Source organism: Gopherus evgoodei, chromosome 4 (assembly GCF_007399415.2).
Source record: "Gopherus evgoodei ecotype Sinaloan lineage chromosome 4, rGopEvg1_v1.p, whole genome shotgun sequence".
NCBI classification, from domain to species: domain Eukaryota; kingdom Metazoa; phylum Chordata; order Testudines; family Testudinidae; genus Gopherus; species Gopherus evgoodei.
In genome coordinates, this window is record NC_044325.1 from 83790754 (window position 1) to 83818107 (window position 27354).

The 27354-nt window shown below is 43.6% G+C and overlaps 1 protein-coding gene across 4 annotated transcripts in view; it reads left to right on the top strand.

Annotated features, from left to right (window-relative positions):
- Nucleotides 1-673: 673 nt before the first annotated feature.
- TRAF6 (TNF receptor associated factor 6) overlaps nt 674-27354 on the top strand; it is a 39587-nt gene continuing 12906 nt past the window's right edge. For 3 of the 4 annotated variants that reach the window (XR_004000054.1, XR_004000055.1, XM_030560021.1), the window contains exons 1-2: nt 674-710; nt 18897-19227. Coding sequence is in view for 2 of the 4 variants with exons in the window: in XM_030560021.1 (XP_030415881.1) it covers nt 18926-19227 (302 nt within the window). In the remaining 2 variants the exon portion in view is untranslated. The other variant, XM_030560022.1, reaches the window with a different exon arrangement.

Below are 27354 nucleotides of genomic sequence, written 5' to 3' on the forward strand. Positions count from 1 at the left end.
CCCAGTACTGATCCCTCAAGGATACCACTATTCATCTCTCTCCATTCTGAAAACTGATAATTTATTCCTACCCTTTGTTTCCCATCTTTTAACCAGTTACTGATTCACGAGAGGACTGCCCTCTTATCCCATGATGGCTTACTCTTCAAAAGTCAATTTAATTTAAATACATTTTTTTAATTTTTTTTTTTTTTTAGAAATCTAGATCTGTTATGTTTTGGTGTAACTTGCATTTTCCTTATGTTAAATTCCCATGATCCTAACAAAACATTTACTTTATTCATATCTCTTTTATATATCTCATTGATCCTGACACCCCCCCGCCCCCCCATTTCAATTCCTGGGGAAACCACTGGATCCGTGCAGGGGGCCGCTAAGGGCGGAGTCAGACACCAGCCTCCTGCGCAGAGAGGCTCCGGCTGGTAACTCTGCGGGGGTGGGAGCACAAACGCTGCGCCCCGCCCTGTGCTGCGCAGGGCCGACACCCATCCTGGGCGGTGCCACAGCCCATCCTGGGCGGTGCGGGTTAAGTCACCGCGGGAGCGTCCCTGCCGGGCGGACCGGCTGCAGGGGGCGCTGTGCCGCGCTGGCCGCCTGCCTTCCTTCCTCTGGGCCGCGGCGCCGGCCCGCCCGCCCTTCTCCGGAGCCGGAAGTAGTGACCTGGCTGGGGCCAGAGAGCCAAGGCGGCGGCGGCGGCAGTTCGGCCGGCGGTGAGTGTCCGGGCGGGGATCGCTGGGCCCCACCGGCCCCTCCCCTCTCGCCGCAGCCCAGACGCGGGTCGGGGCAGCTGGGTTCTGTTCCCAGCTCCCTGCCCGAGCTCCGGGGCATGGGGCGATCTCTCGGCCTGGGAGAGGGGCCCGCGGCGTCCCCCTGCCGCCCGGGGGCACCCACCGGGAGCGGGACACCAGGGCTGGCGGAAAGGCGGGGCGAGCTCGGAGGCGCTTCGGGCTGAGCAGGGCCCAGGCAGTTGGGTTTCAGAGCGGCCGCGGGTTGGGGGTGAAAAGGCAAAATCCTGGACGTTGAGAATCGCCAGAGGGGTCAGAGACGAGCAGCGAGAACGAGCGCAGAAGGAGAGAACCTGCCTCAGGGTGACAGGCGAGCTCCTGGGGGCTACTCGGCTTAACAAGGAGAAGGCTAAGGGGTGACTTGGTCACAGTCTGTAGGTATCTGTATAGGGAGCAAATGTTTGATAAGGGGCTTCAGTCTGGCAGAGAAGGGTAAAACCCATCCCAGTGGTTCCTGGAAGTTGACACTAGCCTTATTTCCTGTCTGAATTTGTCATATCTTTGACAGGGGAGTTAACCTCTGGAACAAATTACCAAGGGTGGGTGGGGATTCTCCATCACTTAAACTAAAATTAGATGTTTTTAAAGCTATGCTCTTATCATAAACAGATAGCTAAGTGTTAATGTCTCTTTCACCTGGAAAGGAGTAACTTGAAACACCTGACCAGAGGACCAATCAGGAAACAAGACTTTTTCAAATCTGGGTGGAGGGAAGTTTTGGGTGTGAGTTCTTTGTCTTGGGTCTGACCCTCTCGGCTATGAGAGTGATTTTTTCTATCTTCTGTTTCCAAGACTGGAAATAGGGAAGGTGGAGTCCCTCTGTTTAGATTCACGGAGCTTGCTTCTGTGTATCTCTCCAGGAACCCAGGGAGGGAAAACCTGGAAGGGAGAAAGGGGGGGGAAGGGTTTATTCCCCTTTGTTGTAAGACTCAAGGAATTTGGGTCTTGGGGTCCCCAGGGAAGGTTGTAGGGGGGACCAGAGTGCCCCAAAACACTCTAATTTTTTGGGTGGTGGCAGCTTTACCAGGTCTAAGCTGGTAACTAAGCTTGGAGGTTTTCATGGTAACACCCATATTTTGGACGCTAAGGTCCAAATCTGGGAATCTGTTATGACCCTCCCTATTTCCAGTCCTGGAAAACAGAAGTACCGAGAGAGAGCCAAGCTCCCCTCCCACCCCCCTCCTTCATCCAGAGAGAATGCAAAAGTCAGGCTTAGTAAATCTAACACAAAGAGATTTTTCCCCCTGACTTCTTCCTCCCACCAATTCCCTGGTGAGTTGCAGACTTAATTCCCTGGAATTCCCACTAAAGAAAGCTTTATAAGAAGAATGGTCTCTCTGTATTAAAGGTGACACATACAGGGTCAATTGCTTAAAAGAAATATGAATAAACAGCCTTATTCAAAAAAACACAATTCAAAACACTCCAGCAACTACACACATGTAAATACAAAAGAAAACAATATAAACCTTATCGCCTTACTATATTTGTACTTACAACTTGGAAACAGAAGATAGAAAAAATCACTCTCATAGCTGAGAGGGTCAGACCCAAGACAAAGAACTCACACCCAAAACTTCCCTCCACCCAGATTTAAAAAAGTCTTGTTTCCTGATTGGTCCTCTGGTCAGGTGTTTCAGGTTACTCCTTTCCAGGTGAAAGAGACATTAACCCTTAGCTATCTGTTTGTGACAGCTCTGGGAATTATTTGGGGGAAGTTCTATGTCCTGTGTTACACAGAAGGTCAGACTAGAGCAGTGGTGGGCAACCTGTAGCCTGTGAGGGTAATTTGCTGGCGGCCGTGAGACACTTTTGTCTACATGGACCGTCCACAGGCATGGCAGCCCCCAGTGGCCATTGTTTGCCGTTTCATGGGAGCTGTGGGAAGCAGCAGCCAGCCCGTGCCACTTCCTGCTGCTCCCATTGGCTGGGAACAGCGAACCACAGCCACTGGGGGCTGCGGGTGGGCTGCCGCACCTGTGGGCGGTCAGTGTAAACAAACTGTCTTGCGGCCCGCCAGCGAATTACCCTGACGGCCACATTCAGCCCGTGGGCCACAGGTTGCCTGTCACTGGACTAGAGGATTCCATTGGTCCTTTTCAGGCCTTGGAATCTCTAAAGCAGCATGATTTTTTTTCTTAAATGGAAACTATGATTCAGTCTGGGCTGTGTTGGTAGATATTGTGAGCCAGATTCTTCTCTCACTCTTTATAGCAAGAACCAGTTCCATTGAGATTAGGTTTGTATTGGTTTATATGAGGGAATATTTGGCCACTGATTAATTGATCCTACGTCATGATATCCAGATGGACTTCTTTTTGTGTGATCTAGTGGCTTGCATCCTGAGTTCTACCCAAACTCTGTCAGAGCCCTTGTACAGTCTTGGACAAATCACTTCATTTCCATCTCTCTCTCCATTTTCCTGTCTGTAAAATGGGGATAATATCTACTTTAAGTGCTTTCGGAATTAGTTAATTGATTTCTAAGTTATTTAAAAATGAGATCTGAGAGAGCATACAATTTGCTTGCAAGGATGATAGGTGCTCTCTGGTACAGACAGGCAGTATGTGATATTCATAACAAATAATTTAAGTACTTCCCTTGCCAAGTATAATAACTTGAACAGTTTTTATTTGGAGTAAATTTTTGGGGTAGATACTGTGTGTTTTCTCACTTGATCCTGATCCCTGTTGCTTTCTATTAGTTTTCTAATGCCAATGCTGGCTTTAAAAAATGATCATCCTATATTTGTTTGTTCAGTTCTTTGGGCCTAAAAACTGGTGGTAGATTCTCTTTTGAACTTTTTCTGACTTTTCATCTGTTAAACTATGGCCTCGTTAATGGAGTTTCGGTATTTTTCTGACATTCATAGGATGAAACACAAATAATGGTATTCAAAAAGAGAGACTGACTTAGTTGTATACATGTGGGTGTGTTAGATGTGAAGATTATTCTTGGTGGTGTGGGGAGAGGAAGAGAAACCAAGCCTAGTATAACTTGCCTTACCTGGTATCCCTCACCATCTGTGCAATTACAGTGGTTTCATTTAATACATTTTGCCTCAAACAAGGTAACCTCATGCCTCTTTAGATCTGAGGCAAGAGAGTTGCAAAACTGATCAGATTGTCAGACCAGTTTGGATTGCATCCATTGTTTAAGATGACGGGAAACCTTCCTCCTATTAAGTGATAGTCTGTAATCATAGAGAATTCGTGTGGTCATAATATTAAAAATGATTAAGAATGGAACCACCTTGTCAGAGACAAAGTATGCCTCTGACAAATGTGTAGCACTGCACAGCCAACAGCTATTCACGAGCAATGTGGATTCTGTTTTGTCTCATATCAACAGAATAGTTAAGTTCTGAATGCCATCTTCAGTGATGGAAAAGATTAAAAATAATATAGTTTGAGAATCAGCGCTTGTCATTAAAGAGTCACCTTTTGATTTAAAAGTTCTAAACATGGAACCCTTTTAAGTCATTTTTCTGCTTATAATTTCATTGATGCTATAGCATCTTGTTTCCATACACTTCTATAAGCTACAGGCGATGAGAAGAGTGCTAGCAAACTGAGTTTTTTCTACAGATCCCGTGAAGAAATTTAATATCAAGAGCCATAGTTATCTAGTCCATGACTTTATTATATTCATGTTATTTCACTTTTGCTGTAGCATGAAAGGACCACAAAATTAGTCTCAGTACCATGCAGAGAACTTATTCACATACTAAGTACACTTGATTAAAAAAATAGAACTGTTTTGGTGATGGCCAGCAAATGGATCTCTTGCCCACACTACATACACACTGGTCTGCTGCTCATTCCATGTTCCTCTCCAGTTTTTCCTTACAGTTAAGCTTTTTTTGGAGTTTCACCAGGTACTAGTGAATGAGAAGGGAAACACCATGTAGGTCTCAGGTTTTAATATTGTAAACTAATGTGCTGTGCTGTTTGTTTTTTAAATCATACTGCAAATAGTTTTGCTACTAAAAATCCATTCCATGGAAAATCTTTGGAGATGAAGTGTACATGTTTTCAGTTCAGTGAATTTAATTAATCAAGCACCTCCAGAAAAATAACTTTTTATTTGTATCACAATAGTGCCCAGAAGCCAAGTTAATTTCAGAGCTCAATTGTGTTAGTGGCTCTACAAACACATAATGCAACACAAATGATTTCTTGCTTTCACCTGCCAAAGGGGAAATAAAAGTAAATATAAGAGTAAAAAGAGGAGAGATATTTCAGTTGTTTAATAGTATGGTTGTGTAGGACCATCTTATCCAAAAGTTTCACAGCATTTCTACAAACACTAACTAATCTTCATGACCATCTCATGAGGTTAGAAGACACCTTAAAATAAGGCACTGAGGCTTGACATGGGTCACTCTGCAGATCAGTGGCAGAGCCAAAAATAGAACTTAGGAGTCCTGTTTGGCCCTGATTTTGAAAGTAGGTGTATTTTGAACTTTAAGTACATGGCTGCTCCCATTGAAGTCTATAGGACTAGTTATATAAATAAACCTAATCATGCACAAAGTGTTTTCAGGATCAGAAGAGTGTCTGCTGCTTAAAGCAGACAATCTTAGGGACTTGTATCATCCCCTTTACCACCATATCTGAGCACCTCCTAATCCAGGGATCGGCAACGTTTGGTCCTGGTGGGCCCGGCCGGTTTGTTTACTTGCCGTGTCTGTGGGTTCGGCCGATCACAGCTCGTTGGCGGCGATTCACCGCTGCAGGCCAATTGGGGCTGCGGGAATCGGCGCAGGACGAGGGATGTGCTGGCCGCGGCTTCCTGCAGCCCCTATTGGCCTGCAGTGGCGAACCAGAGCCAGTGGGAGCTGCGTTTGGCCGAACCTGCGGATGCGACAGGTAAACAAACCGGCCCAGCCCTCCAGGGGGCTTACTCTGGGGGGCCATGTGCCCAACGTTGCCAATCCCTGTCCTAATCTTTAATATAAATCTTCACGGCACCTCTGAGTATGGGGGAACTGTGGCATAGAGAGAAATGCAAATCTGTAGAAGATCAGGAAATTAAACCTGGTTTTCTTCATCCCAAGCTGGCATCCTAATCAGTGAACCATCTTTTATGTGTCATAAATGATACTTTCTCTGTATTCATTTAGATCAATACAATCTCTCTAAAGTATTATTTTGAGAAACTGAATATAGCTGAGAAATATTTCAATCAAATTAAAAAATAGTGTCAACAGATGTACTGGCTCTTTAAATTATTTAATAATCTTTTTTAAATGACTCATTCGCTGTTTATTTGCCATCTAATGTTCAAGGACAGTCCCACCTGGGGCCATTTAAAACAAACTCAATAGAAATGAGATCCTTTTCTTAGTGTTCTACCTTGGACTGAGAATGCATTTTTGTTTATCATAATTTGCCTCCTGTTCAAGAAATCTTATTAAAGTAAGAAAGGCCAAAAAAAAAAAAAAAGCTGTTTTGATTAACCAGGACATGCACCCTCTAGGGAGAGACTACATGCATAACTGAGTAGCTCCCATCTAATCTCCTAAGTAACACTAAGTATGCAATTACTTAATCATAGAATATTGCCAACATTCTCTCCAAGCAAAGAGAAACTAGCTAAAAAGCTTCAGAAATTCCCAGGGACCTAAAGAAAGAGTAATTATATCCAGCACCAATGACTGGAACTGAAATGAAGTCTTACAGACTTCAGTTATTGCTGTGGGTTTTTTTGTTTGTTTTTCTGCTTTGAACAAGAACATTTTCTCCCTTTTATAGTCTTAGGTTGACAGTTAAATAATATTTAATCACAGTTGTTATTGGCCAAGCGATTAGGGAGTTTTAACTGTGACTAGTAAAGAACTTCTATGCCTCAAGGAAAAATTTGGAATGAAAATCAACTATTACTAAAGGCATTAGCAAGAAAACAGAATTTCTGTTTTTTGCATTTGCTCTGTTTGAATGTGTTACATTTTGCTTCTCTAGAACCTTCCAGTGTAAGGATCTCAGTGCTCATTACAGATATTACTGTAAACTTGCAACACTCTTTGCATTGTTATCCCCAAATGAGATGAAAGTGAGTGAGTCACAGAGACTAAAGACTTGATCCTGAACTCTTATCTGGTTATAGTGTGCATTAAAGTAGTGAGTAGTCCCATTGACTAATATGCCTTGTAGTAGTGTTTATGGGATTGGGCACCTTAGTTAGAGCTCAAAGTCACATGGCAAATTTGTGGCAGAGATTGGAATTAGAATGGCAATCTCTTGACTTCCAAACCTGCATCTGCATGAAGATCATCTCCTTCCTTGCACTGAAGTAATTGCCTCTGCTGGCAACATTGTATAGACTGGAGGGCTGAAACAACAGGGTTAGATTTTTGTTTAGTAACTTCAGGTAAGGAATATGGTATTGGAAGAATATTGTTCCATAACTATTCCGGTCTGTTTTCATTTTATTGATTTTCCTTATATCATGATTAGTCAATATATATTTTTCTTTTTGTCAGCCCTGTACATGAGGCAGAAAAATAATAGTAAAAATTTATAGAAAATTCCCAGTGTCTAGTATACATGACTTCAGATTGTTATAACAACGTGGAGTCCTTGTGGCACCTTAGAGACTAACAGATGTATTTTGGCATAGGCTTTCATGGGCTAGAACCCACTTCATCAGATGCATGGAGTGGAAAATACAGTGGCTGGTATATATACGTAGTACGTGAAAAGATGGGAGTTGCCTTACAAATGGGGGAAGGGGTGTGTCACTCGAACGAGACAATTTAATTAACAGTGGAATACCAAGGGAGGAAAAATCACTTTTATAGTGGTAATGAGGACAGCCCATTTCAAACAGTTGACAAGAAGGTGTGAGTAACAGTAGGGGAAAATTAGTGTGGGGAAATTTAGTTTTTGTAATGACCCATCCACTCCCAGTCTTTATTCAGGCCTAATTTGATGGTATCCAGTTTCCAAATTAATTCCAGTTTTGCAGTTTCACATTGGAGTCTGTTTCTGAAGGTTTTTTTGTTGAAGAATTGCCGCTCTTAAGTCTGTTATTGAGTGATCAGGGAGACTGAAGTGTTTTCCTATTGGTTTTTGAATGTTCTAATTCCTGATGTAAGATTTGTGTCCGGTTTGGCCAATGTACATGGCAGAGGGGCATTGCTGGCACATGATGGCATATATCACATTGGTAGATGTGCAGGTGAACGAGCCCCTGATGGTGTGGCTGATGTGGTTAGGTCCTATGATGGTGTCCCTTGAATAGATATGCAGACAGAGTTGGCACCGGGGTTTGTTGCAGGGTTTGGTTCCTGGGTTAGTGTTTTTGTTGTGGTGTGTAATTGCTGGTGAGTATTTGCTTCAGTTTGGGGGGCTGTCTGTAAGCGAGGACTGGCCTGTCTCCCAAGATCTGTGAGAGTGAGGGATTGTCCTTCAGTATAAGCTGTAGATCCTTGACGATGCACTGAAGAGATTTTAGTTGGGGGCTATAGGTGTTGGCTAGTGGCGTTCGGTTACTTTCTATGTTGGACCTGTCTTGTAGTAAGTGACTTCTGGGTACCCTTCTGGCTCTGTCAATCTGTTTCTTCACTTCAGCAGATGGGTATTGTAGTTTTAAGAACGCTTGATAAATCCTGTAGGTGTTTGTCTCTGCCTGAGGTATTGGAGCAAATGCAGAAGAAAGAGCTTTGCTGTAGTAGACAATGGATCGTGTGATGTGGCCTGGATGAAAGCCGGAGGCATGTAGGGTAAGTATAGCGGTCAGTAGGTTTCCGATATAGGGTGGTGTTTGTGATCATTGCCTCCTTCCCATGGGTACAGATAATGAAGATGTCTTCAGTGTAGCACAAGTAGAGTAGGGGCATTGGGGGATGAGAGCTGAGGAAGCGTTGTTCTAAGTCAACCGTAAAAATGTTGGCATACTGTGGGGCCATGCGGGTATCCATAGCAGTCGCAGGCACAGATTGTTATAGTGACTAATACATCTCTTATATTGATTCTAGAAAACCTAGCAAAGAACATACCAAATATGTAGAATATAAGTTCTACACAATGTGTGGAGAGAGAGCAATAGAATTTACCTACTTACATCTTTTTTCTCTCTCGCTAGTCACTCTAAGTCTATCCATTTACTGTGTGATTCTGCCTTTCTTGTACATCCAAAATGCTTGCTGACTTCAACAGGAGTCTTGAGTGCAAATGAGATTTAGGACTGGTTGTGTGACTTGTAGATTGGGCATTTAAATTATTTTACCTAAACGTGGAATTGTTGTTGTTTTACTTAAAACATCTTTGCTGTGTTACAAAAATTAAGTTTGAATGTAGACTCTTGTCTTGCAAGTATAGTCTAAAGAAATGGCTATTGGTATTTTGAGCCTTTTGTCCGGCGGAGGCTAAATCATGTGATGTGTTCATGTCTGAGCCAGCTCTTCTGGTCTGACTGAGATAACCCATTTAGTCTCATTGCTTCATAGTTCAGGAGTGCAAGTAGCTTCACAGCATCAAGTTACCTGCCGGTTAAAAGTTCAGTTGCAGTTTGATCTTAAAGCACAAGAGGCAATACTGAGGGGCCTCTGGAGTCCTAAAATGTAGCCTGGGCCTGCTCTCTGTACCTAGCGATGTGACTGACAGAGACATGTTCAGCATTACCTTCTCCATTTTTATCAGAGTAGCTTTCCCTGTTGGTAGCAGTCTGAGTAAATTCGATGTAAATTGTGACAACCAGCACCAGCCATCAGTAGCTATCAGGAAAAGCCATGCCTGACTACCCAACTCAGAAAGCATTTCTTCAGCTCCTTCCCCCTTAGAGGCGAAGTCTTCAGGCTCCTATCAAATAGTCATCTGTAGGACAAATCTGAGTGCATCTTACAGCAACTCCTCACTTAGGGCTTGGCCACACTCGAAACTCCAAAGCACTGCCATGGGAGCCCTCCCATGGCAGCCCTTCGAAGTGCAAGCATGGTCGCAGCGCCAGTGCTGGGAGAGCTCTCCCAGCGCTGCAGGTACTCCACCTCCCCGTGGGGATTAGCTTGCAGCGCTGGGAGCCACGCTCCCAGTGCTGGGCCATTGTTTACACTGGCACTTTGCAGCGCTGTAACTTCCTGCGCTCAGGGGTGTGTGTTTTTCACATCCCTGAGCGAAAAGTTGCAGCGCTGTAAAGCGCCGGTGTAGCCAAGGTCTTAATGTCATCCTGGTTAATGTTGTTTCTTTGTTAGATCGCTGATCAATTAGAGAACGTGCTTGTTTGAAGTTTCACAATGCTCCCTTATAACATTGTTTGGCAGCTACCTGCTTTGTCCACTGCTTGCAGAAAGAGCAGCCCATTGGAGCTAGCTGGCTGGGACTTGGAACCAGGGTAGACCGGCAGCCCCCCATCAGCTCCCCTAAGTTTCCTGTGCAGCAGCTGCCCAGCAGGCTATCCCTGGGCAGTTCAGCTGTCCCTTCCCGCTCTGCCATGCGCTGTTCCTGCCCTCTGCCTGGGAGCTGCTCCCGGGAGCCTCCTGCTTTCTGTGCAGGGAATGGGAGGGGAAGAGGAGTGCTGATGTCAGGGTGTCCCCTTCCCACCCCCCCGCTCCTGTACCCCATCTCCACAGATCATGGTGGGAACAGGACAGGGCTCAGGATGGAGCGAGCTTGCTGGCAGCAGCTGCTGTCTCAACTTGCTGATCTACTTAAAAAGGCAGTGTACTTAGAGTGGGGTTAGCATACTTAAAGGAGCAATGCGCGTCTCTGTCTCTCTCACATGGGGTGTTTGTGTGTCTGTCTCACACACATGCACACCTCCCCCCCACCCCCTCCAGCACTTTGGAAAGTTGAAGGAGTGGTGCGCTCCAGTGGGATAGCGTGGGTTTATCATCACATTCAGTTTCCACAGGGAATGTTTGCAACCACTTTTGTCTATCAAAAAAAAATTCCCTGTAACCTAACCCCCCCTTTACATTAATTCTTATGGGGAAATTGGATTAACTTAAGGTAGCATTTTTCAGGAACATAACTACAATGTTAAGCGAGGAGTTACTGTATTTTACAGGCTAAAAACTCTACACAGACAGTAAACTACACAGTTCATTAAAAAGAGAAGCATTAGTGAATTTAATTCTCAGTTTGTTCCCTTTTTGTTTTTTGTGAAATAGTTACTGTGTGGATTTGTAGACATACATATGCGCTCAAATTTAGTTTCAGATGTTCAATTAATTGAATAAAATATAATCTGAACTACTTAGTTTGGTATTGCCTTTAGCTACCAAGGATAAATGGCCGACATTTAGGCCACAGTGTGTGTATAAAGCATTCCACATAACTTGTCCAGGCTTCTGAATTGCAGACAAATTCTGGTGCCTCTGGTCTATGGAAATATTTATTGAGTAGGTAAACTTGAAGAGAACAGTTCTTCAATTCTATGCTGTTGTCACAGGGGAGGTGGTACCACCCCCTTTCACAGTTATTCTGATGACAATAGCTGTGTGGTGCTGGGCTAAAGAAATATCATGGCTGACAAAGCATCATTTTTCCAGACTAATCTGAATATATGAGTGCTAATATGTGACCAGAGAAGTATTGTTCAGGAGGGAAGAGGATAAAAATTTGAGCTGAATATCAGGGAAGGATTCCTGGGACTTCTAGCCTGGAGAATAAATTCCAAGTGAAGTGGTGAAGAAAGGGTTAAATTTGACATGGTGTTGGGAATAACCTGCATTTTCAAATCTGTCCTCTTCACCTGAACTACAAGCAATTTAAAATTTCCCTTGCAGGGAAATTCCCCAGAAAGAATCATGCTAGTGCACATGCACTGCTTCCATAACTAAGTCACTGTTGGTTCATTTCATTGTCCTCCCCAGCTCAACCAAGGGAGAAGAGTCTGATCCTGCAATGAAATAGATTAGGTTTATGTCGGTCTCCCTCTGGTATGCTACTCCAGTACTGCTATTGTGCAGGACTACAGGTGCAGTATTGGAGGATGAGGAAACATGCAAACACAAAGAATTAAAGTTCTCAATTTTTTTTAAAATGCGCATGAAGAAATTGTTTAAAATTAGGGTTAAGTAATTGTTAGATTTTCAGTTGTTCGTCTACACCTACACTGTAAACTTCAAGATTTAGAAACATTCTCTCCCTTTTTTGTAAGAACATGTGGGGAGGGACTTCACTTTAAGACAAAATAAAACTAAGGCCTCGTCTACACTGGCACTTTACAGAGCTGCAACTTTCTCACTCAGGGGTGTGAAAAAACACCCCCCCTGAGGGCTGCGAGTTTCAGCGCTGTAAAGTGGCAGTGTAGACAGTGAACCAGTGCTGGGAGCTACTCCCCTCATAGTTTTAACATTGCTAGTGAAGACATGCCCTGAGTCACTAGGTGTTGGAAGGAACCACCATAACTCACTTAAAATTGGCTTGATTAATTTGTTTAAAGTATTGTCTCTCTGTGCCTGAAGTTTCCCCATAAAACAGAGATAAAACAGATGGCCACCTTTTATAAACCTCTTCAAGGTGTGCAGATGGAAAGCTCCATATAAGAAAGGAGTATTAGTTTATAATTAGGGATTTTTCTGTGCAATAATTGGATGCTGATTGGTTTCACTGACTCATCCATTAAGATGACTCTGATGTTTTTCCCCATAGATTGAATTGTTCATAGCTACTCTGGTTACAGGAAAGTAATTCAAATTGGAGAGGAGTAAGTGTAATGCTTCAAACTCCTGTAGAAACTGTAAAGTGCTGTAAATGATGCATTGTTAGGATTATACTGGATAAAATCCTACTGTCTGGAGTACTACTTTAGTAGGATTTTCCAGCAGGATAAAATGATGATTACAAGGAAGAGATGTATCTTTAACAGATGCTGCTCTATAAACTAGATGGAATGCTCATACTTGTGATGAAAGCACAAGGCCTACTCTATTTCTTTTCTTCCTTTCAGCTTGACTTCTTGAATACCTCTGTCACGGTTACAGGATTAGCTGCATCCCTGTCTGTTTCCTCATCTCTTCTGAGACCTGGTCTACACTACGCGTTTAAACCGAATTTAGCAGTGTTAAACCGATTTAACCCTGCACCCGTCCATATAACGAGGCCCTTTATATCGATATAAAGGGCTCTTTAAACCGGTTTCTGTACTCCTCCCCAACGAGAGGAGTAGCGCTGAAATCGGTATTGCCATGTTGGATTAGGGTTAGTGTGGCTGCAAATCGACGGTATTGGCCTCCGGGCGGTATCCCACAGGGCACCATTGTGACCGCTCTGGAAAGCAATCTGAACTCGGATGCACTGGCCAGGTAGACAGGAAAAGCCCCACGAACTTTTGAATTTCATTTCCTGTTTGCCCAGCATGGAGCGCTGATCAGCACAGGTGGCGATGCAGTCCCAAATCCAAAAAGAGCTCCAGCATGGATTGTACGGGAGATACTGGATCTGATCGCTGTGTGGGGAGACAAATCTGTTCTATCAGAGCTCTGTTACAGAAGACGAAATGCTAAAGCATTTGAAAAAAATCATCAGGCTATGTTAGACAGAGTCTACAGCATAGTCCTGTGTGACAAGCATAATGGAAGGCCAAAGAATCAAATGGATGCTCATGGAGGGAGGGAGTACTGAGAACTCCAGCTATCCCACAGTCCCCGCAGTCTCCGAAAAGCATTTGCATTCTTGGCTGAGCTCCCAATGCCTGAAGGGTCAAAAACATTTTCCTGGGTGTTTCAGGGTATATGTCGTCAATTTACACCCTTCCCCCCCCCTCGAAAGAAAAGGGGGAAAACCATTTATCGCCTTTTTTCAATGTCACTGTATGTCTGCTGCATGCTGCTGGTAGACGGGGTGCTGCAGCACTGAACACCAGCATCCCCTTCCCGGTGGATAGCAGTTATATTGTACCGTGTGCCGCCGCCATCATCATCATCAGCCTGTGAGTGCTCCTGGCTGGCCTCGGGGCGCCTGGGTAAAAATGGGAATGACTCCTGGTCATTCCCAGCAGATGGTACAGAACGGCTGGTAACCATCCTCATCATAGCAATTGGAGGCTGAGCTCTATCAGCCCCCGCCTTTCATGTCTAAAGAAAAGTTCTAGCAGTACAGAATCTATCATAGCAACTGGAGGCTGCCTCCCCCTCATTTTATCTCACTAAAAAGTCAGTTTTTCTTATTCCTGCATTCTTTATTACTTCATCACACAAATGGGGGGACACTGCCACAGTAGCCAGGAGAGTTGGGGGAGGAGGGAAACAACGGGTGGGGTTGTTGCAGGGGTACCCCCTAGAATGGTATGCAGCTCATCATTTCTGCAGGATCTTTGGGGCTCTGACACGGAGCAGCTGTGCTCTCTGGTTCTCTAATACACTTGCCCCATATTCTAGGCAGGACTGACTCTATTTTTAGACAAAACATAAAGAAGGAAATGACTTGGGTAGTCATTCCCATTTTTGTCCATGCCCCCCCGGCCAACCTCAGCGAGGCCAGCCAGGAGCACCCATGACAGCAGCAGACAGTACAGAACGACTGATAACCGTCATCTCATCGCCAATTTACAATGGCATGGCAGATGATACAATAGGGATGGTAACCGTCTGCTACCTTGCAAAGGCAAATGAATGCTGCTGTGTAGCACTGAATTACTGCGTCTGTCAGCAGCACCCAGTACACATACGGTGACAGTGACAAAAGGCAAAACGGGCTCCATGGTTGCCTTGCTATGGCGTCTGCCAGGGCAATCCAGGGAAAAAGGGCGCGAAATGATTGTCTGCCGTTGCTTTCACAGAGAAAGGAATGAGTGACGACATTTACCCAGAATCACTCGCAACTCTGTTTTTGCACTGGGATCTCAACCCAGAATTCCAATGGGTGGGGGAGACTGCGGGAACTATGGGATAGCTACCCACAGTGCAGCGCTCCAGAAATCAACGCTAACCTCGGTACATGGACGCACACTGCTGAATTAATGTGCTTAGTATGGCCTCATGCACTAGACTTTATACAATCTGTTTTACAAAACCGGTTTATGTAAAATCGGAATAATCCCGTAGTGTAGACATACCCTGAGTGCACTCCCTTAGGTCTCATGCCTTTCCTTTTCCTGGGGTGGAATCCTGTTGTTCTCTCAAATTAGGCACCAATCTACAGTACAAGTTCTTACCCTGAAGGTTTGATTGGGTTTGGGCAGCTGTGGTTTTTCCCTTCAGGAGCTGTGACCAGTGAATTAATAACCCCAAACAGCCGCCTTAAAACAAAAGTATTTTTTATTTAACCATAGGAACAAAGTATTTCAGAGAAAAGGATCTTAAAATAACAAAAGGTTTACATGCATATCTAGCTTACCTAGAGTCTAAACACCCTTCTGAGAGGATGCCAGGAGTCTAATTCCTGAAGGCCCCACACAGCAAACTGATTTCTCAGTCTGTATGGCAGAGGTGGGCAGTCTATGGCCCGCGGGACCATCCTGCCTGGCCCTTAAGCTCCTGGCCAGGGAGGTTAGCCCCTAGCCCCTCCCCCCGCTGGTCTCCCTCCCCCACAGCCTCAGCTCACCATGCTGCCAGTGCTCTGGGTGGTGGGGCTGCAAGCTTCTGCCGGGCAGTGCGTCAGCATGGCTGGCTCCGGCCGGGTGGCACGGCTGCCAGCCTTGCTGCTTTGAGCAGCATGGTAAGGGGTGGAGAGCAGTGGTGGTGGATGGGTCAAGCGTTCTGAGGGGGGCAGTCAGGATGGGAAGTGGGAGGGTCGGATAGGGGGCGGGGACCAGGCTGTTTGAGGAGGCACAGCCTTTCCTACCCGGCCCTCCATACAGTTTTGGAACCCCGATGTGGCCCTCAGGCCAAAAAGTTTGCGCACCCCTGCTATATGGCCTCACTAGAGAGTTTACAGCCACTGTAAACTCTAGTGACAGGTGAGTGTCCCAGTGATGGTGGCTTTCCCACAGACATAGCACTATCCATACCAGTGCTTAAATCAGCATAAATTATGTCACTCGGGGGGAGGGGCAGCAATTCACACCACTGAGTGACATAACTTATGTCAACTTAAGCTGTCATGTAGCCGTAAGATCATTCTCAAAAACCTGTGTCCCCGTGAGTGTGATTCTTTAAGCTCTCTTGAGTCTTATTTTTCTCCCTTCCCCCTTCACAGGTACTGATTTGTACCTGGAAAAACCTGTCTGACCAGTCCACCAGGGGGTCTCACTGAAGGATCAAGGTGAATGACTCCTACATTGTGCTTCAAGTGTATACTGAGAAGCCTATGTATGGATCCGCCCTTCCCCTTCCTTAGTGCATTTCCTGACAATTCCACAGCAGTATTCACTCGTATATGCATACAGTAAATATCACAATAACCAGGTCAATTTAACATGTTTATAAATTATTACAGAAAACTCCAGATCCATCACATTGTTGATCTGATCTGTATCTTAAGTGGTTTGGTACTATTCCCTTTTAGACACATTACTTATTATTCAGAATCTGCCTATCAGCACCTCAGCATGCCTGTACAGAATATAAAAGCACACGAGATGGTCTCAGACTTGAGAACTACACATCCCATCCTGCCAGCTTGGCCTTGCCTAGCTTTTGAGGCAACCGACTGAATGGCTAGATTAGACTTTGCCTTTGACTTCAGCAAACTCAAACTGTCAGTGATGGAGAATTCCAGAGATGAGAGCCTACTGAGAACCCGCAGTCCTAGTTCTATGAATCCAGTGGCTCTTAACTTGAGCATCCCAGGAGATCTCAGTTGCCAGGTTGAACTGTGTGCCTGTAGGGTTGCGGTTTTCTAGTAGCCTGAACCGAAATCATAGAATAGTTTATAAATTAAACTAGCACCTTGAATTAAACCTGTAAACAACTTACTGTACTATAATATTCCAAGTAGTCTATCCTAACTGACATATCTCAGAACTAAATGATATGAAGTTACTAAAATTCCACTACTCAGACTACACCAAAAAAAGTGGATATTCCTTTTCAGTCCTTCTGACAACTGAAAATAGAATGCCTAGAAATTAGCACGTGGGAACAGAAAGCCCAATGACATTTTTCTATACCATTCCCTACACCAGTGGTTGACTGTTCGATAAAGTATATCCCACAGTATATCCCATGAGGCCATTTCCAGTCTAGTTCTAAGTGACCCAAACATGAGAACTTAATGACTATTCCAGAATCTAATAGATTTGACTATTAGAAACTGTTTTGTTTTGTGATTTGGCCAAAATTGTACTACTTATCCCATTATTATAGGTGGTGTTGGTAACGCCACCAATGCCTATATTTTAGCTCGCCTAACGCTTTCCATTAGTAGACTCTATTTTTGGTAGCATTTCTGTAGTGTTTTGTGTTCAAAGCACAGCTTCAATCTGCTTCAGTTGCATCTGGGAGCCCGCTCCTCTTCTGCAAATCTGACCCCCCCAAGTTTGGCCACTTTGAAAATGAGGAACACACAATCAGTGGCCACCTGTTAACATTTTGGTTTAAGAGGCAGGGATGTCATCCAGTTATTCAGGATGGCATTCAACTTCCTTAACCATAAAACCATTCTGTCTCTTCCTGCAATCCCATGCTTCATTCATCGTTAACCTTCTAGCTTCTGTAGTAAGTGAGACTGGGGTCATACAGGCAACAGCCTCACTCTGTACAGCAGCTCTGATTAACCTCCAGAGCACATCCATCTTTTGTGCTGACTGAGGTAGGGGTCCAGTAAAATAAATACATAAAAAAGTAGAAAGAACAGGAGTACTTGTGGCACCTTAAAGACTAACAAATTTATTTCAGCTCACGAAAGCTCATGCTGAAATAAATGTGTTAGTCTCTAAGGTGCCACAAGTACTCCAGTTCTTTTTGCGGATACAGACTAGCACGGCTGCTACTCTGAAACCTGTCATAAAAACGTTGGTAACTGAAGCTGAATTAAAATTACACAAGCAACATTAATGTTGACATTCCTTAACATTTGAGCGCTTGACTTTTCAACCTTAACATTCTCTTCTTTTTTCATGTAATATCTAGCTATGCTCCTTTGTGCCATGCTTCTGTGGACTTCATGTTTTTTGGAGAAGTGATAATACAAAAACTAGGGGGGACCCAACCATCGTCATTACACATACAAGAAGAAAACCAATCTTTGTGAAATAATAAATGACAAAATTGGTGCAAAGAGACTTTTTCAGGCTTGTAAAAGTATTGTTAAAAAGAACAGGAGGGCTTTAAAGAAATAGACTTAAGCGATGATTATCAGAGAAGAGTTGGCAATGTCCCTAAAGCTTTGAATGCTAGGAACTTTATCAGCTTTATTGCTATATGAATTCAACATGTTTGAGAGCAGCATTTGAAAAACTAACTTTGCTAACAATATTCTCCTTCTGCAGTTAAATAGGATTCATTTCCTGTTTTGATGCTGTCTTTCCAGCTATATTGGAGGAGGTACAGAAGAGCAGAGAAGCATTTGAGAATACTATTAGCCTGTATCTAGCCTTTCCAGATCGTACTGCAGAAATTTGACCCTTATCTCATGTTTTGTAGATTCTGAGTAAATTGAAAATCTTGTTGCTGATATAAAAATCTTATCAGTGTTGCAATATTGTTTGACTTGCATTTGCAGCTGAGCATCTACTTTTTCTTGTACTATTTTGTTCACTGATGTACATCCAGAATACTCATATCAAATAATTTGAAACCTAAACCAAGAATCCTACTTTCCTGAAAATGTCAAAGATGACTTACAGTGGCACAGAATGTGAAGCTGAGATTGCTTCATATAATAAAATGGTTTTGTACAGCATTTTTCATACAAACTATCTCAGAACACTTTATGGGGGTAAATAATATTAGAGAGAGACCCTACTAATAGGGAGAAAAGATGTTTTCTTTTGAGATTGATATAACATGGCAAATCAAAGATGGAGCAGACTGCAAGAGTGGTTAAAAAAAAGTTTTAAGGCTGCTTCTCCCCTACAGGCGGTAAGATTGTGAGGTGAGATAAAAGGGAAGTTTGGGCCAAAAAAAGTAGTCCATGAGCTGAAACGATGCGGCTGAAGGTTTTACATATCGGGACCCAGTGACCCCCTTTTTATGTCCAAGATGAGGGCTGAGTGCGGGAGAGAAAATGGTCCTGGAAATGCGGCTTTTAGAATACTTGATTTAACATAACTTTGTTCTTTCAGATCGTCTCCTCGGGACTCAGCTAGTTACTATGAGCTTGATACAGAGTGACAACAGCTATAGAGCCAGAGATCTGGAGACTGGCTGCTGTGCAGCCATGGCCAGTGCGTGCAGTGCTGGATCTAAAGAAGACAGCATAGGTGTCTCAGTCAGCAGTGGGACTGGAAACCTTCCAAACTCCTTCACCGAGGAGACTCAAGGATATGATGTGGAGTTTGATCCCCCCCTGGAAAGTAAATATGAATGTCCAATCTGTTTGATGGCTCTCCGGGAAGCAGTGCAGACCCCATGCGGACACCGGTTTTGCAAAGGCTGCATTGTCAAATCAATAAGGTAAAGGAGTGCTCATAGGAATTGAATTTAGGAAGAATGTTGACTTGAGTGTAGCAGCTCTGTGGCAACATAAGTAAGTGCAACTTGTGAGGACAAATTATATATGTCTTATTGTTGCTATATTTTCAATGTGTTATGACTGAGCATGTCTTTAAAGATGCTGTATTATGGGTGGCACAGTTAACAATGCCTGTAGTTAATGTTGCCCCATTATAAGACCCTATTTTTAATTGCTTATATCTTTGCCAGACTTTACCTGTTCAGGCTGAAATTTTCCATATTTGGTGTCTGCCTCAGAATTAAGTTTTCTGAAACTTTCAGTAAAAACAATTCAGCTGTTTCTCAGAACTAGTTTGTTTGGAGTTTTGGGGGGGGGAAGAGGGAAACAGATGTTTAGGCCATGAGTGTCAGAATTTGTTGAGAAGCTCTAGAGCCTCCTTGCCTTGGAGCAAGCACTTGAAATTTGGCACAGAGGTCACCCTGGAGTCAGGGGTGCATCTTTTGCCATCTCGGTGAACATTTGCCCATCTTTGACCAAGTTATGAGCCTCTGAAAATCTGTTTGTACAAGCTCAATAAAAACTTTTTTGGCAAGTAAATTATCTGATTTCGTCTGCATTAGGCATGCTGTGAGGCTGAGTAGGATTTTCGGTTCCTTCCTATAGCCAGGGACCACTGTAACACCAGATACAGGAATTGAGCAGGAAGATTACTTTGCTTTCAGTGCCCAATCCCTCCCACTCCACAGTGGTACCCAGGCAGTGAGGAGAAGGTTGCTGCCTGCCTGGAATGCAGAGGGATAAGTGGGGGAAGTGGTGAGAAAACAAGCTGGGACAAAGCCATTGGGGGACTTAGATGACGAGCTAGGGGGTGGAAAGAACTAGAACAAAAGCAGGCTGGGGCTTGCGGGGCAGGGAGTAGGGCAGAAGAGTCTATCTCTGTTAGAATACACTTGCCTCAGAACCTGAAATAGAACCCAGAATTCCTGGGTCTCAATATTCCTCTGTCAACAAGTAACTGTGGAACTGTCATCTTCCGGGGTATAGTCCAGACCAGTGAGACATTGTCACTGCCTACCCTGCAACCTTGGGTGCCTCACAATGCTTTGCTGGGCTGCTCAGAAACAGCCTGCCAGCATGCAGGTCACACTGCGTGTCTGTGTATAGGTACAGCTCTGACTGCAGCAGCCTGTCAGCAACACACCAGCCACACTCTGGCTTCCAGAAGCCTTGGTTACTACTTGCTGGGTCAGCCCAACACACTCCCAGTCCAAAATTTCCCCCCAAAACCCGTGTTCTGCACTGTACAGCCCTCTCCTGGGCAGTTCAGATATTAGAGGTTCATTGCCCTTGTGATGGGTCAATGGTCAACAGTTTGATAACTCCAGTTAAAGTAGCAAACAGCTCAGTTGTAACACAACATTGAATTAGTTTAGATTGTAGCTAAATGAACTTCTTTTATTTTTAAAGAGATGTTTTAGGTGAGTACAAATATGAGGTATAAAAGTCAGAAATGATTCCAAGAGAAATAAAGATAAAATGCTTTCTGGTAGCTAAAACTTAACAAGCTAGACTTGGTTCAAGGTAAAATCTTCAGTGTATGTTCCCAACAACATTGCTCAGGTCAGGATCTCCCCCAAAGTCCAGGGGCTGGTTCCTTTGTCATCTTAGGTAAAAGAGAGAGATAGGAAGAGATGTCTTGGGGTGTTTTTGACCTTCGGTTTTGTAGTCCAGCCACCTTTTTTAATCGGATTTTTCTGAGGATTACCCATCAAAGCAAAGTTTATTCAAACTGTAAAGAAGGCGACATGGAAGCTGATGGTGAGGGTGGCAGCATGCTCTTTCTTCTCCCCTGTGTATGCTTGTTTCCTGCCATTTCACCCTCTAGCTGGCTCAAGGGCCCTGTTTACTACTTGAATGTATATTTACCTGAATTTACATATCTTTGTTTAGGATGACCTGTTTAACGACTTTTGCATGAGTTTGAAGATGTGTTAACACCATCACACAGGAGGAACTCGTAACTTTACATACAATGTTGCTGCATACATTTCACAAGCATTTAAAATTTCATATTGAGCCGCAAGTTATTAGTTTTCAAAGATACCTTACAAGGCGTATTTTGTACCACGATTATTACAGTAGTATGTAGGGTGTGAACACAGGGGTGCTTTTGGTCACAGGAACCCATTAGTAAAATGTGCCTATCCTACAGAGAGGATGACAAACTACTACTGCGCTCTGCCGCTGAGCAAAGTGAGTGAGTAGCTGAGATCTGTGCTGTGGATCAGCAGGGTTAGTACCTTTTAGGTGACCTATGTAAAAAATCAATGGGTTTCTACCTGATAGAACTTGGGGTGGGGGGGGGTTAGTTTGCTTTTTAAAAAACCTGGGAAATAACATCCATAAAAACTACATCAAAATGTTAAGGCTGCAAAGTCAAGCACTCAGAAGTTAGTAAATGCCAGAATTAAAATTGCTTATGCCACCTTAATTTGTCACCCTTGTATGTGCCCATTATAGAATATCAGGGTTGGAAGGGACCTCAGGAGGTCATCTAGTCCAACCCCCTGCTCAAAGCAGGACCAATCCCCAACTAAATCATCCCAGCCAATGCTTTGTCAACCCTGACCTTAGAAACCTCTAAGGAAAGAGATTCCACCACCTCCCTAGGTAACACATTCCAGTTCTTCACCCCTTAATTATGATACAGTCTTTAACTACATGATCACATACTGTCTTTCCTGCAGGTTTCCTGCCCCATTCTGTGCATGGGATGGACAATGCTCGTGGTATTAATCATTTGTGTTGTGATATGAGGCTGTTGTCTGGCCTCACTCCTTATAGAAGTTGGAAGGTGTGTAGTGAATGAGATGTGGTATTACAGGGAGAGAAAAGATGGTCTCGTGGCTTAGGCAGTTGAATGCTGCCCTAGAGACTTGGATTCTATCCCTATCTCTGCCGGAGTTCCTATGTGACGCTGGGCAAGTTACTGACTGTTCCTCATTTTCTGGATACCTGACTTGAGACCCTGGGATCTGATTTGCAAGAATGTTGAATGCTCACAGCTGCAGCTGAAGTCAGTGGGAGCTGTTTTAGAATGTGTGAAGTGCCAAGTACTCTGAAAAAATCAGGTCCTAGTTACTTTTCAAACTTGACACCCAAAATTAGTGGATACTTTTGACTTGTTATGAAGATAGATGCATTAATGCAGGCGTTCACAACATGCGGCCCGCAGAGGCTCACTGTGCGGCCCGCGGCGGGGATTCAAATGGCACTGAGCTGCCCGCAGCTTGGGGAGCCCAGAGCCCTTTAAATCCCAGCCGTGGCCGGGATTCAAAAGGCTCTGAGCTGCCCGCAGCGCCAGGGAGCCCTGAGCCCTTTAAATCTCAGCCGCAGCCAGGAATCTGAGGGCTCTGGGCTGCCCACAGAGATTCCCGGTCACAGTTGAGATTTAAAGGGCTCAGGGCTCCCCGTGGCTGCAGGCAGCGGTTCCAGCGGATGGGCTGGGGCTGGGATTTAAAGGGCTCGAGCTTCCCTCAGCGGCAGGAGCTCTGGGCCCTTTAAATCCCTGCCCCAGTCCCGCAAAGCTCCAGGTTCCCCCAGTCGCCGGAGCCCCGGGCCTTTTAATTTGCCCCTGGCAGCTCCCAGCCACCTCTTCAGCTGGGAGTCCCTGGTTGATTTAAAATCAAGTATCGCCTCCCCACCCCCAACCTTCCTTTTTGGCCCACAGCTGTTTTGGTGGGGCGGCGCTGGGGAAGGAGAGTTTGTTTCTGAAGGGCTGGGCGGTGCTGGGGCGGGGTGTTTCTATGGGCCGGGAGGTCCTTCAGGGAGGTGTTTCCACGGGGCCGGGGGGTTTCAGCCCTCAGCTGTTTTCTTTGGAGTAATTTGGCCCTCGCCGCTTTACGAGTTGTGCAGACCTGCGTTAATGTTTGTAAAGCATTCGTACTATAGTGATGATAGCCACAGAAAAGCCATGAAGAATTTAATTCTGTATTCATAACAGAACTTGAATGGTGAGCAGTAAACAAGTATAAAATGAAATATTAAATAGCTGCTAATTAAATGAGCACAGTCAGTCCTGTGCACTGAATAAGACAGGGACTTATAGATGTGCAGGAGCGGGGAGTATATGACCATGTAATTAAAGACTGTTTTATAAAGCAGAGTTGCATAGGTAACCTTAATTCTAACACTTGCTTTTTTTTCATAGATCCCAAGGCCAGAAGGGACCATTGTGATTATCTAGTCTGACTTCCTGCATAATACAGGCCATAGAACTTTCCCCAAAATAATTTCTAGAGCATAGCTTTTAGAAAAACATCCAGTCTTGATTTTAGAAATGCCAGTGATGGATGGAAAATCCACCGTACCTTTGGTTAATTACCTTCACTGTCAATAATGGACACCTTACTTCTTTTGCTTTTGGGTGCATGACTTTGCAATCTTAATTTTCTTAATATAGTTCTTGTGTGCAATTTATATATAGTATACTTTTCTCACTAGAACTGAGTTTGTTATCCAATATATACCTGGATAACTTACAAGTCTTTGATACCAGGCTTTTAAGTATTTTTATATGAAGTTAGGCCAGGCCACTGGGAATCAGGACTCCAGGATTTATTTCTGCCTGACTTCTTGTGTGCAGTAGCCCCAGCATATATCCTCTGCTTAAACTAATCTTAGGATTTTATGACTAAGTTTGCACCAGGAATCAAAACACTTAAAGGGGATGTAGTATCTTTTGATCTTGCAAGCAGATCACTTAGATACTTAGGTGAATATGGAGCTATAGAAATGCCTTAGTCTCCCAACCACTTCAAGGAAAAACAGCTTCACTGATTAAAAAGGCAGATTTTTTTAATTAAAATTTTCTGTCAGAGTTCTGTCATGGATATACAAGAGCTCTGCTATGTCCCAGCTTTTAAACAGGACCCTTGGAGGAACCACTCTTTGTCAGACCCTCAAGAGGTCCCACTCTTCCTTGAGGGTAGGCCACATGGACTCAGAACCTATAAGACTGAACATCTGGGCTCCAGCGCTGCTGTTTCGCACTGTGAGCTCTGCTCAGTGAATCCAACAGAGATAGACTTCTCGTCAGAATTTTACACTCTTAAGGGACCAATGCACCTCAGCAAGTATTTGCAGTGACATCTGGCAGCCTTCAATACAGAGTCGGATTTATTAGTCAGCTGGAACACAGCATGAGAAAGTCCTTAGGTTAGCACCATAAATAAAGGTTAAATCATAGGCCATTGTGAGCAAGTCAGCTTTCCATGTGGCCAAGCTACTATGGAATCTGCTTCTGGCTCTGGGTAGCTCTGTCTCATGGTCATTCCCAGGTGAGAGCTGCTGAACCCATCCTAAAAGCCAACTCTTACGCAGAGCTTGTTGGCCCATGTTGAGTTTACATGCTCTGCCTGCCAGAGATTTCCCATAAGTGCCAGTTGCTTAGTCCTTGAGGCTTCCATTGTGTTTCCATTCTCCACTGATATAAGTTGGTTTCAGCCAGTCCTTTAATAACCCATTCATTCCACCCCATGCTTAGGTGACCCAACACCGCATGTGTTTAACCCTTTTGTACGCCCAGATAGCGAGGCATACTGAAACTGAGGCGTGCATAGGAATCATAAAAATATTACAGAAAATTCTCACTTGGTGAGAGCTTCCTCATGTTCACTTTACTTTAGGATCCTTGCATACCTAAAACTGTGTTGTTTTTCCAATCCTTCTGCTCTTGAGATACTTTTATAGTCTGCCATTTAATGACTGCACCCCAGATTCTGTTTCTTAATAGGTGCTTGCCATCATATTGCTTAATGTGGAACATGGAGAAATAAGGTGTTCAAAAGAAAACACATTTACTTGCAGGTGGAGAAACTTCCATTCTAAACCTCAGTGCATGGGAATTGGTTTCTCTTCCTTATTACTACAGTGCAGTTGCTCAGTCTAAAGTGACATCTATTTGACCTGTAAGAGGGTACTAATAACAGAAGGCTTTTATTTCACAGAAAAGGAACTTTCTCCTTTCATTTCAGCACTGACTATTTTGGTGAATACCAAACAGAGGTGCTACATCTTTTAGATCTGGGAAACTGCGTATCATCCCCATGATATTTTGAGTGGTGTTAGTAATTCCCTCTCTGGTTCATTGCTATTGAAGTTCGTCTCTGCAGTGTGGTTTGAGTGAGAACTAGTGATAGTGAAAATAGGGGATTTGCAGTGCAAGTGTCAAACATTTGGAGGACAGGGCTGAATTCCATGCTTAATTGTGGCCCATCAGTCAGGTTATTAATTCAGGGTGCATACTTTTCACAGCACACTACTGATATCAACAGGAGGCTTCCACAGAGATCAAGGGGAGAACTGACTTTTATATAGTAACTGTTTAGTTATTTGTTCAGTATGTGATTGTCACAGTCAGAGGGAAAATCTGTTCCCCTTTAAACCATCTCTACTTCTGTCTTTTCTTGTCCTTCTCCATCTCTATTTTCCCCTTTTCCATGCCTCCGAGTTAATTTTGATACTGAAGTGCCATCACTGGGCTTTAGAATTAATACTCTAATCCAGTTAGTAAGAGGCAGAGTCGTTCAGACCTCAGTGCATTGTTTCAAGCTTTCTGCAGACTTGGGAAGATGTTACTGCATTGGTTACATTTAGTTCACATTTGAAAAATTATCTTTGCATCCAGGGTTAGAAATTTTTAAAAATAAACTTTAGATTACATCATGTAGGCTACAAATACATCATGTGGATTGGATCTCAGTAAATTACATTTCTTCTCAGAAAGTGTTGGATTTTTTGTAAGTAAAGCATTAGAAAATATTTTTAGGTACTATTAAGGGATGGATTATTTGACCTACAGTAGCAAAGAAAATGACTTCAGTAGCAAAGGAAATGAAAAGGTGACTGTTAGTGTGTTTCCACACTAGAGGTATTGGCTTTTATTTTTACTTCTAAAATTTGCTAACCAAAAAACAATCTGTAAGCACCAATATAATACTTAAAAAATAAAATGTGACTCCAGTTTTCTGTCCCCTATAATCTCATTGGGCCAAAACTTATGTAGCACTTGAGGAGTTTTCTGACATTTGAGATATGATACATCTGATGGACCAACAGAAATGAGTGGCTTGAGTTCTAAAGTCAAATGCCCCTTACTGGAAAAACACTGTGCCTCCACTTTCCCTCCCATTTCAGTTTGGGGGGCCATAAGCAGAAGCACTTCAGCTGATTATATGTGCTGTGATACTATAGGAAAAGAGAGGCTATCTCTGAAACAGCCACTACAGCTGGTTGTAAACTTGCAGAAAAATCAGCAAGTAACTTGACTAATTTCCAACAATCTGTAGAGCTGCACAGTAGGAAAAAAGATATCTGCAAATAATGCATTCAACAGCTGAAAGGAAAAACTAGTCAAATGACTTGCAAATCGGAGCTAGAGGTCATGCCATATAGTTTTTATTTATAGGGCAAAACAACAAAGGGGATTCAGCAAACCAAGGCTGCCAAGCCTATAGCTGTTCCAGTGCAGCATCATTGCTCACGTTGTCTAAGAGCCCATCCACAAAACATCTAGAACATAGGATTTAAATGTTCTTGCACATCATTAATATGGGACTGTACTTCAAGGACTTGCCTACCTTGGTCAGTGCATCCATCCATATTATCCAATCTGAAGCTATAGTAGCAATAGTCATAAAACCCCTTTAGAAAATAATCTAAAACTCCTCAAGGAATCTGAATGTGCAATGCACACTATGCTTGTGCTTTTTACTAGTAACATTTAAAACACTGAAGAGTTTTTTAAAAATGTTTTTAACTCAGTAACTTCACTGAAAATCCTAACGTTTTAATTACTACTGTAGGTGAGGGGCTTGCCTGCCTGTGGTGTTAGGCGAACTGTTGCCAAGGAAGTCTTTGACCTAACCAGAATGTGACTGGGGCTTAAAAAAATCTAAAACAGGCTACTCTGTTAAATATCAGGCTGAGGATGAAGTAAATCTTACCTTTTTCTCTCTTTCAGGTTTCTCCAATTAACTTTTGCCATTGAGTGTCTTACTGAGCTATCTCTAGTAGCAGTGGCTACTTATAGCCTGACTAGGCTAGTTCACTTTCTATCTTTTTTT